General features: G+C 39.5%; 1 protein-coding gene across 2 annotated transcripts in view; it reads left to right on the forward strand.

Moving 5' to 3' along the window:
• Positions 1–394: 394 nt before the first annotated feature.
• SNX6 (sorting nexin 6) overlaps positions 395–14,870 on the forward strand; it is a 29,830-nt gene continuing 15,354 nt past the window's right edge. Inside the window, exons 1-8 of one of the 2 annotated variants that reach the window (XM_048307413.1) lie at positions 395–452; positions 613–660; positions 6,176–6,280; positions 8,005–8,115; positions 9,660–9,781; positions 11,733–11,856; positions 13,073–13,168; positions 14,483–14,588. In XM_048307413.1, the coding sequence (XP_048163370.1) occupies positions 447–452; positions 613–660; positions 6,176–6,280; positions 8,005–8,115; positions 9,660–9,781; positions 11,733–11,856; positions 13,073–13,168; positions 14,483–14,588 (718 nt within the window). In that variant the 5' untranslated portion in view covers positions 395–446. Of the gene's footprint in view, positions 453–609; positions 661–6,175; positions 6,281–8,004; positions 8,116–9,659; positions 9,782–11,732; positions 11,857–13,072; positions 13,169–14,482; positions 14,589–14,870 lie in introns of both variants that reach the window. The other variant, XM_048307414.1, reaches the window with a different exon arrangement.

The following is a 14,870-nucleotide window of genomic DNA, read 5'->3' on the forward strand; positions in this document are numbered from 1 at the left end:
CGCGGCGGCCCTGGCCGGCGGACGGAGCGGCGGGGCACGGCGCTGCCCGCTGGGCACACCCCCGGAGGCTCGGCGTGCTGCTCTCGCCGCGTCCCACCGAACAAAGCCGCTCCCCCGCGCACGGGGCACGCCCAGCGCCCTCAACACCCGCTCCCCGGCGCTCGCCAGCCCCAGCAGCGCGCGGCAGCAGCGCGCCGCAGCCACACGCACAGAACCGCCGCCCTGCCCGGAGCCGGCCCCGCTCCCCTCCCCTCCCTCGCCCGCAGCCGCCGCCGAAGCACCGCCCGGCTCCCTCCCCTCACTTCCCCTCCCTCCCCTCAGCGGCCGCACCCTCGCGGCAGGAGCCGCTCGCCGCTGCTGCCGCCGCCGCCCCGCCCCGTCCCGCCCCGCGCGCCGCAGCCCCGCCCGGCCGCGGCTCCGGCGGGCGCAGAGCGCCGCGAGCAGCCATGATGGTGGGTCCGGGGCGGCCGCGGAGCCGGGCCGGGGCGGGGCGGGGCGGGCGGCGCGGCCGGGCACTCACTAACCTGTGCGCTTTGTCTCCCCTCACCCTCCCTGCCGCCGGCCGTGCCCCTCCGCGCCCCCCGCCCCCGCCGCCGCCTCGCCCCCAAGCAGGAAGGCTCGGACGACGGCCCAGATTTCCTCTCGGAGGAGGACCGAGGTGTAAGTGCTGCGGGGAGGCGTCGGGACCCCGGCGCCTGGGGCTGGGCGTGGGGGGGACAGGGTCGGCCTCTCTTCAGGGGCTTCCGGGCGCTGTTGGCCCGAGCCCGCCGCGTGGGTGCCGGAGGGAGGCGGGTTGCCGGGCGGCGAGCGTCCGGGCTGTCTGTCTGTCAGTCCGTCCGTCCGCCCGCCCGCCGGGATATGCTCCTGGCACAGTCTCCCGCTGATATCGGCGTCTGTGTGCGTGTGCTCTTCATTATTCTGTCACCTAAGTTTTGGAAGGACAGTTCTCTCATGCTGTCGTTGGAATAGCTTGGGAGGGGTTGTGCCCCGGCCCCCTCCCGCTGCACACGCCCGGCGGGGCCGGTCCTGCCCAGGTTGACCAACCCTGGGGAGCACCAGGTTCCATCGCCAGCTGTCATCCAAGGCCTGGGAGATGCAGTCCTGCTCTCCCTTCTCCCTTCAGGCCCGAGGGGCTCTCCCATAGATAACAATGGGACACTTACATTGCAGACACATGCTGCATAACAAACTCTTTATTGGAAAGAAGTTCTGTTGTTGGGACAGGATGCCACAATTATGTTTCTTACTGAGAAAACCTTTTTTTCCGCCCTCCTGTTTCTGCCCGTAGTTTCTCTTCTGACTGCTGTATCCGTATTTCTTTAATTTGCTTGCCTCTCTTAAGCAACAAATCAGCTAATCTAGTATAATTTAGTCAGACTGATTACTCCTGTCACTTAGTATCTTGAGAAAGACCAACTGTGAGCAAGGTAGGTGAGCAGCTTCAGGGTCACTTAGGTTCCCTTGGCTGTTGGTGGTTATTGAAGTGACTGTGTACAGTATATTACTAAAAATACAAAAATCTGAGAAACACTGTGATGGTGCATGTTTTATCATGCACACCACAGTCAGGTGTTAAATTTAGTGCATTTTATGTTCCAATTTATGACCAGAAATGTAAAAAGGCATTCTAATATTGTATCAGGCCAATTCTGGCCACTGTAAAGCTTTTGTCTTTATGTATATAGCTACTTTACTAAGGATATTGAATAAAAGAGAGAGGAGGTAGAAATCGTTGTTGTCCTTTGGGTGTCTTCAGAACAAGGACTGCAGAACTTACTAACTGTGGAATTTTAACTACATTGGTATTTTACATAGGTTGTCCCTGGTACTTAGGAACGGCCTTTGATGCGCACAGTTAAGTTGCCTTTACTGAAGGTGCAGGTAGAATATAACAATGCAGATCTCACCTCGTGTGAAACTTGTTTGTTTGGCTGGTTATTAACCCTCTAAGGCTGCAGGTCGTTAAGAGTTCACAAGGTAATTTGAAAACCTTAAGAAATCTCTTAGCAGTCTTGTTTGTACTGTTGCACAATATACCATCTCAGTTGGCCAAGTGTGGTCTTTTTTTTCCTGTCCTGCATGTCCAGTACTGAGGAATTAAACTAGAACAGTGTCCTTATCATTTCCCTAGTTTTTTTTAGGGTTTCTTATTTCCAATCACTGGTCACTGTGGGGCTTTAATTTTTTCTCTTCTGTGTAAATCCCTGGGGTTAAAACACGGGTTGTTATCTGCATGATTTTGTTTGTGATATGGGAAATTAATCAGAAGCAATATGGCAGTCTGTTCATGAATGGATTTGCTGTGCTTTAATCTTCAAAACTGTAGTACTTTTTTTTCTTACTAGTAAAAATAAACATCTTTTCATAACGTGATTCCCTAGTTCTGTTTTGTTGTCTTCCTGTCTTTGCAATTAAATAACGAGTAGGTCAAGCCTTTATTTGAAAGCATGGATGGCAACTTCTGGTTGGAGTAATTGAGCTTTTAGTTTTGAAAAGCAATATTCTTGCCTTTGTTGAATTCAGATATTGCTGTGACAACTGTACTTTTAATGCTGCAGGAATTTGTTGGCTACAGTCTTGTTAAGTTTAACCTTAGGGTGATGGGATGAAAGAGGGCTGGAATTTATGCTGATGCCACACTGAAGAGTAATTCTCAAACAATTGTGTTACACCATATGGAGCCTTTTCTGGAGAACTGTAAAACAGAGTACTGAGAATCATCTTTGAGGAAGTAGCAGTGGGTGGTCTGTAGAAGGAACTTATTATAAATGGTCTGCTTAAAATCAACTTGTGGGAATTGCTTTTCTGAATTTCCCTTAGGAAGACTGGATTGAGTTTGCTTGGTGTAACTTGGGTCCTGTTGAGATTTTTGTGCTCTCTCTAACATAAACAATACATGCTTTGAAAAGTGGTGTAGTATTGCTCCATTAGTACTGTCTTGTGTATCGTATAGCTATATAATCTTTAGCTGGCTTGGCTGACACTTATTCAGAGGAAATGAGCTATCCTATAGAACAGGTCTGCTGGAAACTTAATGCTGTGAAAACACTTTGAAAGCTTTTGTTGTAAGGGTATTCTTCATCCCCTTGCTCTGTGTATTTATCTGCCTGTAAAGAACCGGCTGAAGAAGGGGTCCTTCTACTCTAACATTTTTGGAAGAGCTCAGAGCATGGACATTACTGTTAATGGATGACATTACCTAGGAATGTAATACTTGGTTGTTTCCCTTGTCTCTCTACCAGATTCCACCCGTTATCATTTGAAGTTTAATTGATCCTTAAGCAAGAGCTTAGATGTTAAATCCTCTCCTTGCATTGTGTTGTCTTTTAGTACTGTAACATCGCTTGGCCTGGGTTTGGCTTCTGGTGTTTTCTAGACCCTTTGAATAGAACAGGGACTTTCTTGGTATAGCATAGGAAATGTAAAGTAACAAAATTAAATCAGTTTTTGTTTTGCAAGTTGTTCAGCATGGATTTAGATTACGTATCTAAGCATAAAATTATTACGTGATATTGTATGTATTAGACTTGGAGGGGGCAAGATAAAAAGGGACAGTCCTATCTCTATTTTTTCCGTACTTTAAGGTGCTTTCATTTCAGTTTTCTTTGGTATCAGACTTCTTTTATTTTTTCATTTTCTCCTTCCTTTGTGACTAGAAAACCATCCATTGGTGGCAGTTTTATTTTGGAACTAGTGACGCAGAGTTTGTTTAAGTTTGTGATGTGATGATGTTGTTTGTGAATTCAGTTTCCAGTAATGCAAAGTGAATTGTTGTGTGACACGAATACATTTAAATTCCTTCAACTTTCTGATTGTCTTTGACACCTTTCATAAATGCTGCATTACCATTGCAGATGAAAACGTTCCCTGTTGGCAGTCAGGCTACACAGCATAATTTAACATACGATTAAACTCTTCAAAACTCTTACAAACTTGGTATAAATTAAACAAATAGTCCTGTATAGTTGTATGTCATAGGCAAAGTCATAGGTAGTTCTTAATCCTATCTCAGCACAGATAGGACTTTTGTATCTGAAGATGTGAATAGTGCATATAGATCAGGCTGCACTGCACTGGATATGGTCTAATGACAAACTTTATCAGCTGTTATACCAAGTTTTAGAATTTTACTTAGTACCACTTTGAAAAAAAAAATAAAAAGAGGTGGAAAAGTATTTTGGTAGAAATATTTGTGACCTGTGAAAGACTACAAAAATACCATTTAGATAGTCCAGATTATTTGCTGAGATTACTCAGTCTGTTAACATATGCTGGGGGGACCGGAGAAAAACAAACAGTACCCCAGACAGTGTAACCACAAAAACCTTTTTACACGCTGAAAAATGTGGTGTCATGACATAAGGGAGACATTGGTATGTCATTATATTTTTCTTTCCTAAATTAGATGGTAAGCACATTGGAAACTCAGTAGGAGCTTGGAGATTCTGCCTCTGAGAAGTGATCTGCAAGGAGCCATTGCATGATAATATGCCTTTGTGTGAGGCAGTGACCCCCTAAACCTTGGGAAAACAAAACGAAAGGCAATGCCTGAATCACGTGTGTGAATATGTTACTGTGCAGTCATTTTAATGATTTCCAACTTCACTGTAAGGAAAAGCTATTACTACTTGTGTAAGAGCTATTGAACTGTTATATTTTGCTAGCCTTAGCACAGTATGCTAGAGTGCATGATTTTGGTTTACTTTAATACACTAATTCTAAGATACATGAGTCTGGTTGCTGCTGCATAGGCAAGAGTTGTCCGTGCATCGAGGTTAACAGCAAGACTACAGTAGGATCTGACCACTGTGATTTAAGATAAAGGTAATTTATGGAAAACAAGATTTGGCAGTGATGCTTTTGTCCTAGTGCTTTTCCAGTGCCTCACAGCATTACCTTCAAAATCTGCTCATATGTAACCTCTGTACTATGTGTTGTGGATACTTAAAGCATTTTTGTACTTAAGTATGGACTTAAAAATGCAATCCTGAAAAAAATTAATGGAGAAAAAGTCCAAATCTCTGTATGGTAAAGCATTTTTTATACTGTAGAATGGGATATTTGTAGAAAAAATGCAGCATCAAAGAAAACACTGTGTCTTAGTAAAAGGTATGCCTTGTGAGTGTGATGTTGAAATATTTTTTGACAATGTGATTGGAAAAGATTTCAGAGTTAGCCTTAGTGCTTGTAAAAACATTCCAAATGTCTGTTGGTCATGATGATGAAATCGTCATGAGACAAATTCCTCCAAATTCCTCTAGAACAAGGGTGCAAGAGCAAGGGGACTTGAATTTCCAGTTGGGGTCTCGATGAGGTTAGTTACACCAAGTACTGTTGAATGAAGCCTTTGGTCCAGTTACTGCCAAATATTGTGGTGCTCAGATAATATTGCAGTTTTGCTATATTTGATCATTGTCTCTTTTTTTTTTTCAATGTGACTTTGGAATTATTTTGTGAAAGAGTTCAGGTTTCTTGTCTTGTAGAAAAAAATATGTGTATTCCTTGCACTTTTGCCATTTCTCATGCTCATTTTGAAGACATCAAAGTCTTTGGTTTGAGTTTTTTGCTTTGAGCTTTTTCAGAAAAGTATTTCCAAGAAGACTTAGTTCTGTGAAGTTTAGGATATTTTTTTATGCTTTTTCATTATATGATGAGAGATGTTGAACAGAAGAATAGTGGAAGACAGTGTGAGTAAATCAGGTCTATAACAGCTCTTGCTTCTTTGAAATACAGAACCACTTTTCTCCTTAAAAGTACCTTTCCAACTGTTAGTATCTTTATAATTACCTTTACAAGTATATGTACTTAGGACAGATTGTCAGTTCAGAGGAGTGGGGAGAATAAAGAGAAAAATCTACCAAACTTGTTGCTATCTGTAAATGTACTTTGTCTTGAGCATCTCAATTACTAGCAGGTTAACAATGTACAGAAATGAAATTAGTGCACTAACATGGAGTAAAGGAGCTTATTATTTGTATGGTCATTTGTGCAATGAGAAGTACTACTGGATTTCCTTTTTCTGCTGGAAAGAATCTTTTAATGTTGGGGGGTTTTGTGATCTGTCTTCAGCAGTGGAAGATCAGGGTTCATTTCAAAGGAAGAATAATAATGGAAATATAGTTTACTTTTTTTTTTTTTTTTTGATTTTAAGCTAAATATATTTTTCTCTCTTTAGCTTAGAGCAATAAATGTAGATCTCCAGACCGATGCTGCTCTGCAAGTGGATATCTCAGATGCACTCAGTGAGAGGGATAAAGTAAAATTCACGGTCCATACAAAGGTAAAAACCTGGGTTTGTACACGCAACAGTTATTAATTATATACAAAAGAGAGTTTGCTTAAACTGTTTATTGAAACAACGTGTAACACAGTCCAGAGGAAATGAGAAAGTAGAATTATCTCATGTTTAAGAGGCTGTGTAGCTACAGTGCATAAGAAAAAGATGACTAAGAGCTAAAGAACTGTTTAGAAGAAAGTTATGTTCATTTTTTTTTTGTATTGATGTGTTGTCATGTCATTCCCATGCTTATTCATTAGCCTGTTTGCAGGTAGAATCTTTACTAGACATGAATATACTTCAGTATAGTTTTTTAAATTAAATTAGATTTTATTATAGTTTCAGATTCTAAGAACATATGTTGTAATTGTACATTCAGGGATCATTTTTAATTACTATTGTTTATGGCTTTTTTTTAGATTTGAATGTTTATTGATTGCAGAGTGACAGAATAATTAAAGTTGAATAAAATATCTGGACATCATTAAATCCTTATCTCCTCCCTCACTCTCACCATTAAATTAGAGTGTGTGAGAGCACATTGCTCAGGATTTGTCCATTTGGGTTTTGATTACAGAATCATAGAATCACTTAGGTTGGAAAAGACCTCTAAGATTGAGTCCAGGCATTAATCCAGCGGTGCTGAGTCCACCATTAAACCATGTCCCTAAGTGCCACATCTACACGTGTTTTAAATACCTCCAGGGATGGTCACTCAACCATTGCCCTGGGCAGCCCCTTCTAAAACTTGACAACCCTTCTGGTGAAGAAATTTTTTTAATATCCAATCTAAATCTCCCCTCGTGCAACTTGAGGCATTTCCTCTTGTCTCGTCACCTGTTACTTGAGAGGGGAGACCAGCCCCCAGCTGGCTACAGCCTCATATCAGATACTTGTAGAGAGTGGTACGGTCACCCCTGATTTTTCTCCAGACTAAACATCACCAGCTCCCTCAGCTGCTCCTCATCAGATTTGTGCTCCAGACCCTTCACCAGCTCTGCTGTACTTCTTTGGACATGCTCCAGCGCCTCTATGTCTTACCTGTTGTGAGGGACCCAGACCTGGACTCGAGGTGCAGCCTCACCAGTGTCCAGTACAGAGGAACTGTGACTTCCCTGGTCCTGGCACACTATTTCTGATACATGTCAGGATGCCATTGGCCTTCTTGGCCGCCTGGGTACATGCTGGATCATGTCCAGCTACTGTTGACCAGGTTCTTTTCCAGCTGCTCTGCCCCAAGCCTGTCACACTCTCTGGGGTTGTGACCCAAGTGCAGGACCTGGCTCTTCACCTTGTTGAATCTCCTGCAATTGCCCATGGATCCAGCTGGTCCAGATCCTTCTGCAGATCCTTCCTGCCCTTCAGCAGATCAACACCTCCACCCAACTTCAATCTGCAGATGGACTAAGGGGCACTTGATTGCCTCATCCAGATCATCGATAAAGATACTAAACAGATTAAATTGATAACAGGATTAAATTGATAAAAATATTAGAGATGTCTATGAGAGCAGACACTCCACAACCTCTTTGGGCAAACATGCCAGTTGATTGCTGCACTAATTAAGATGAGGGTAGTTACTGTGGTATGAATTTTTGGGGACATTTTTGTTGTTCCTTCAAGTTTTTTTCTCATCTATTAATGCAAAACATTGTGGGTTTTTGTTGTGGTTTTCTTCCTCCCTACCTCCTTCCCCCCCATAATTCTACCTCCTTTTACCCTTCCAGAGTTCCTTACCAAATTTCAAACAAAATGAATTTTCTGTTGTCCGGCAACATGAAGAGTTTATTTGGCTTCATGATTCTTTTGTTGAGAATGAGGACTATGCTGGCTATATTGTAAGTACTGATATTCTTTTGGTTTATATGTGCTGTTTTCTGTGGGCTGTATCAAAACTGCTTGGGACTGCTTTTAAATGCAGTGGAAACAGCAGGTGTTCATTCCGTATAAAATCAGATCAGCTTCTCTAATACTTAATTTTATGCAATTACACAAAATTAATGGTTGAAGCAAGCTTGGAAGAAAGCTACTGTAGCTGTTATACTTTCTTGCCTTTTACTCCTAAGGAATGAGTAGTTTAATTTGTCTCCAAGTGTATTTTTATGCCACCGTGTTAAAAGTGTGGGAGGGAGTTGAACTGTGTGACTTGGTGGTATTGTTTTTGCAAGCTAATGTTTAACTTAGTTACAAGTTTCATGTTGCCTGTGTTTTAGCTGGAATGGCAGAGTGAAGTAACTAGACTTTTTGAGTTCTCATTATAAAGATCAGAATCATTTTTCCATAAATAAGAGGAAAGAAAAAACAGTTTAAATAACATGTGGAACTACAGGGAACCTCAATATGTAGTAACTTACGGTTTGAGGTTTATTTCAGGCCTTCCAGGAGCAGAGGTTTCAAAAGAGGCACTGTATGATAGTGCATATTAAAAATGGTGCTGCTCTTCATATGTTAATTGCAAATAGGAGTATTTGTCATCTTGGTATGAAAGTTATTCATTTTGTGTTGGGGGAGGTGTTTGCTGATTCAGAGCATAAACAGATATTTCTAATTGATTAGTGGGTACATTATAATGAGTATAATCTGTGATGTGTCATACTATTCTTGAGCTAGTCTTTTCTTAGTCAGAAAAGCTATTTGAAGTGACTAGACCTTCAGTGTGGTAATAACTAGTTTCAAATGGTTGACCGTCTAGATACTGGATTTTTTGGTTTTTTGTAAGTGTTAATATAATGGGCCAGTATCGGTAAACTAAAATTTAACTTTGTTCTGTGTTCCTTTCCTGACAGCAATTCAGGATTAGTTTGACTGTGGTGTTTTCTCTTTCAGTGTTAATATACTGTATTATAAAATTAACCTAGAGACTTGTTGACTAGGGGCTTTGTTATTTAAACACGTGTCTTTAATGTCAGCAGTGCTGCAAGAAAGAGCTAGTGTCTGCAAACAATAGGGAATGGTTTTCTTGGTTTAAAGTTTTGGGGAGTTATAAATGGATGGTGTGAAAACAATTGTGGAATTCTTTTTTTTCTTTAAACAAGAAGTAATCCTTACCAACTAAGCTAAACCAAAACTAATTAAAAAATAATTACTTCAAGTTTTAATTCATTGTCATGGGAAATGAAGTATTATTTGGTTTCTGTTGTAATTAAACTGAAGCCATTAGTTAATACTCTAGTAATCTTCAAGGACACTTGACCGAAATTGGTATAGTAATGCCATGTGTATAACTCGTGAAAGAGAGACTTCATCCAGAAATGCTGTAATGAATGATGAAAGAGAGAAACATGTATTAAAAAGCTGCAGGCAGTCTACAGTTCCTGTACTGTGAATGGGTGTTGTTTGACTGAGAAAATGAGAACTTAAAAAAAATTGGATTCAATTCCAGATTCCACCAGCACCACCCAGGCCTGACTTTGATGCCTCCAGGGAGAAACTGCAGAAACTTGGAGAAGGGGAAGGATCAATGACTAAAGAAGAATTCACCAAGATGAAACAAGAACTGGAAGCGTATGTAGACTTTATTACTACTTTATTTATTTATTTATATTCCAAAACTTCTATTGCTGTTTACTGTCCCATGTTTCCAATTTCACTGTAATGGTTCTCTGCGAAATACAGACTTGAGAATCCAGGTGTTATGTAAACAGGGTTAATCTCAGTGATCATGATCAGTGCCATTAGGAAAATTGTAGAAATAATTTCATGGAAGATCTTCTGAAACAGGAGATACATCAGCTTGTTCTTGAGCGTTCTTTTATAAGAAATAAAGTATTTAGATGCTTTTCTTCACAGAACATCTGCAAAGGGAGGAGATAACTTCTTTTTTAGTTCTGGTGTTCCACATTTTATAAGCATAATGAGACTTCAAGGTTATACATATAGTGATTGGGAGTAGGAAGTTGTGCATGTGGTTGGTACTGTAAACATGGATGCCAACCTTCTGTTCCCCAAGAAATACGAAGATTACTAGAAAATTCCTTTTTTGACACTTTAAAAAAATTTTTTTGCACAAGGAGAATATACTTCCTGAAAATACTATTTTCCCTTAATATGAATTTAATTTATATTGAAATATCTGCTCTGAAGCTTCTTGTTCCATATGGAGTTACACAGTGAAGTTTCTCCTTGCTTCGTCCATTTTATCATGCATTCACTTCTTTGATCTTTTCCTGTCATTGGTTTCAGTTTTCAAGTGTATATTTACGCTGCTTCTAGACTGCTTCTATCAAGAGCTCTGAATTGGCAAGAAAAGTACATAGAACTGTTAGAACTGCTGCTTTCTCTCCGAACTTCAGCTGCTGTGAGCAAATATCTTAAAAAGCTCTGTATTAGTGATATGTACAGCATAATTTATAGCAGAGTAGATATACACTTCATATGCAGAAAACTGGAAATGAGCAAAACACTATAGATTTTAAAGAATCTGGTTTTCCAGCGGCCCTGATCATGATTCTCTTGTGGTCTGGTTAGGGGTTGGATAACACAGAAAACTTTGGGTTTCTTCTACTGCCACCTCCATCCTCTGCATCCTCCTTTTTTGTCTTCACTGAATGACTACTATCACTGAGATCAAACATCTCCCAACACTGGCCCTGCTGGTTTGCTGGTATGTAAATCTTAAACTCCTTGCACATAGTGGAAGGAAAAGCATTGATTATAATTTTGCTGTTTGACCTCAGAATGGGAAAAAGAGCCCTTTCCTCATTTTTTAGATGAGTTGCATCTTACTGAATTTGCAAAGCACAATGAATTCTAGCAAACTGGTATTGGTAAGAGTGCCTTCCTCTTAATTAAATTGCAAGTGAGTGATTGCTTTGAAGCTGAGTTGGCTGAACTGGGCAACTGTGTGATTATTATGGTTAAATGTGATTTTTTTTGTTGTACCTACCAAATGCAGCTCTTAATTTCACTTTTAGAACCACGAAGTGAGACATCAATGTAAGCTTTGGCTCAAAAAGGCTAGGTGCTTTAACATGAAATAAAAGACTGGCTAATCAGCTAACAAAAGTATATGAACTATATAAATAAGTAAGGAGGGTGCAAATGGGCAAGGGGATGGAGATGGGGAGGAAGGAATTTGCACATCAATACATAGTGCCTAGGGACTGTAGTCTGTACCTCAGTTTCTTGATTTTTGGGGTGCTGGGGAAAGGACAATGAAATGAGGTTACAGTTTCAGCAGACCAGCATCTGTTAGCTAACCATAAAAATTAGACTCTCTTTGTTGACTCTTCATTAAAAGTCTCTCTGTAATGTGTTTGGGCTTCAAATTTCTCCCTAGTATTAACATTGTACTATTTATTTATGTCTCTATCAAACATTGGAGTGATAAACTCCGTTATATCAGCTTGTAATTTTGTACCCTTCCTTAGGGTCTCTTAAAGCTGCTCACTAGGTTTATCTCAAACTTAATTGCTTCATACGAAATTCTTATGTCTGTCTTATTTCTTGTTTTTAGTGAATATTTGGCAATATTCAAGAAGACAGTTGCAATGCATGAAGTGTTTTTGTGTCGCGTGGCAGCACATCCTATTTTGAGAAAGGACTTAAATTTCCATGTATTCTTGGAATATAATCAGGATGTGAGTATTGAAAACTGAATTGCTGGTGAGAGAAATCAAGATGTACTTTTATGGTAGGATGGAAAATTGATTAAGAGGGAATTACCTCCTGGAGGAAATTACATCAATTCCTTCATGCCAGACATATTTGTGTTGTAAAAGGTAGAAATTAATTTAGTCTGTAGGAGTTCATTTTCTGCCACCTGGGGAACCAAATGCACTATATGCTCTAACCTCGGCATCAAAAATATTACTGGAAATCCAGTATATTTTGGATTAAAAAGCTGAGCTTTTGGGTGATTTCACATGACAGTATACTTTTCCACTCTTTGAATTTTTTTTTTTTTTTGCTATGAGAAAGAATTATGCAACAAAATGGAACACTAATTTTTAGCATTTGGAACTGTGGTATAAATTCTGTTGCTAACAAAACTAGAGAGAATTTCTAATGAAATGTTCTGATAAATAAAACCTTTTTGTTAATGATGGAAATGAAAATGTGGTTAATTTTTTTCTAAGTGTTGGACTAGTGTGGCTATCCATATGTAAATACTGAATTGAGATAATGGAGAGTACTTTTGGCTTCAACTCTTTGGCGTTGGAGTTAGTGGTTGCTCGTATTCTGCAAAGAGTTTCAGTTACTTTTTAAAATTGCGGAATCAACGTTGAAAGAAATTATTACAAAGACTGGCTCAACTGCATACATAATTCAAAATGTGTTACAGAGGTTCCTCTGTTGCTTGATGTAGAAATGCTTACGGATTCAGGCACTCAAAACTGGGTGAAGTTAGATGGACAGGAGGAGTGTGAGGGGGCTTAAACCAGCATTATCCTCTGGAAGTCAAAGATCTGCCATTCACCGAAGGGTGAAACATGGTTGTATTAACTATAGTTACATCAACTCAGCTATACTGTGCATGATAAATAGTGTGTTATTGATAACTGAAATGTACACTCTGTACATTTGGTACTGTCTGTAGGTGCTAGAATGTTGCTGATTTTTTTTTTTTTTGCCTAGAATAGTATTTTAGGTGATGAGCAATCTAGTAAATGAGGTAGTCTTCATTGGGGGTGCAAGGTGCCCTGTCCCCATTAGTGTAGAGTGTAAGAGTGAACAGAGAACAGGAAAGTTGCTTTAGGTGTAGCAAGTAGGGGTATGTAATTCTGTGATTTCTTTTTTAAAGCTTGTATTGCCTCCAGAAAATGACTGAACTTGGTAAATTAATTTGTTTTTCAGTTGAGTGTTCGTGGGAAAAATAAGAAAGAGAAACTTGAAGACTTCTTCAAAAATATGGTTAAATCAGCAGATGGTGTCATTGTTTCAGGAGTAAAGGTGATTACTGCTTAACATAGCAAGATTTAAAATGTATGAACATTGTTGTTGTCCTTTTAAATGAAGCAGAATTTTACATAGGTACAAATATGGGATTTTTATAGTGATGTCTAACTTAAGAATTAGTGGCAGACCATGGGTGAGAACTTGTGGCCTGGATGCAAAATAATTGAGAGCTTTCTTGTGGGATTGAGAGCTTTCTTGTGGGCTTTCAGTACTCTTTCTCCTGTTCTGTGAAATTAAGCTTTTTTTTTTTTTTTTAATAAACATAGATAATTGATAATATGGTTGGATTTTTTTGTTCAGGCCTGCCATTTTATGTAGTGGAAAGGAGAACTAGGTGTGACAACTGCTTCAGTTCAGAAGTTACTAATTGAGTGAATTTTCCCAGTCTTGTAGAATCCTTTTACTATTTCAAAGCTAGGAGCAGCAGTAGAGGTTATATGATTTTTCCCAGTAGATGTAAGAATGTAACTGAGGGGGGAGAAAAAGAAGAAAATGCAATTTAATTTTCACTTTTCCAAAAGCTACAAGATTGCTTTTATAACAAACAGAAGTTCTGCAGAGGATAATTTTTAATTTCTTTTCTTTCTAGTGGTAATAGCAATTTTTACAAGAGTTAAAAGTTTCTAGGTTCAAAGTCTTGGTTTTTGAAACTGCTGGAAAGTGGATATAACCATGGATTAAATATGACTTGGAGAAAAAAAAAGTCCAAATAACTACTACATTCATAAGAACATTGTTCAAAGCCCATGCTGTAGGCTATTTCATGGTATTGAGCATCTGTGTTATTTTAGAGGGTTTTTAAGTATAAGTATTAAACCAATTATGTCAAGTTATAATACAGAAAATACTAACAATTACCTGTGTTTACCAAATTGACAGAAGTATGTCATTAAGATCAGTGTTCTGAGCTAGGAGTTCAAATCATCTCATCTGAGACCACAGCCTCTGTACTGCTGGGTGACTTTCATCCCTTCTCCCTTTTTTCTAGGTAGATGCTTTTTTAAATTAAGTACTTGACGTGTATTCTATTTCTGTCACCCTTGGTGACCCTTTGATGTTCCTTCATGTTTAGTAACATAGACCTTTAGAATGCTTGTTGCAAATTCTTAGTTCTTACTAAATTCTTAATAGAACTTAAGATCATTATATAAGTGGAGAAGAAATCAGTTTACATAAATGGTGTTTTAGACAATAAAAGTAGCTGCATTTCCTGTCACAGCAACAGTGAAATGTACAAATTTACTCTGCAATTGCTCTGTAGAGAGTGAGTGAAATCCTGTTTTTTCAATTGTTCTCTTTTTTTTGTAGGATGTGGATGACTTCTTTGAACATGAGAGAACATTCCTTGTAGAATATCACAATCGAGTCAAAGATGCCTCTGCCAAATCTGATAAAATGACGAGATCACATAAAAGTGAGGTTTTTTCCAGGGTGAAAATAGTAGTGGTTAAAGTGTACAGAAGTTGTTCATGAGGAGAAGTAATTTTTAGTTTTCTTTTTGCATGTGAAAAGTGAATTCATTTCTCCAAGAGTAGCCTTCAGAGTCTAAAGAAGTTCAATCTGACTTTCTAAGTTTAGGCTTTGCTGCAGTAGACTATATGGAGTAAGAACAGCCTGGTGCAACACTGAGGATACCTTGATTCTTCATGCTGTCTGCTTGAAAAGAAGTACACTTTAAGTATTAATATTCTGTTGA

Source organism: Corvus hawaiiensis, chromosome 6, assembly GCF_020740725.1.
Source record: "Corvus hawaiiensis isolate bCorHaw1 chromosome 6, bCorHaw1.pri.cur, whole genome shotgun sequence".
Lineage (NCBI taxonomy): Eukaryota > Metazoa > Chordata > Aves > Passeriformes > Corvidae > Corvus > Corvus hawaiiensis.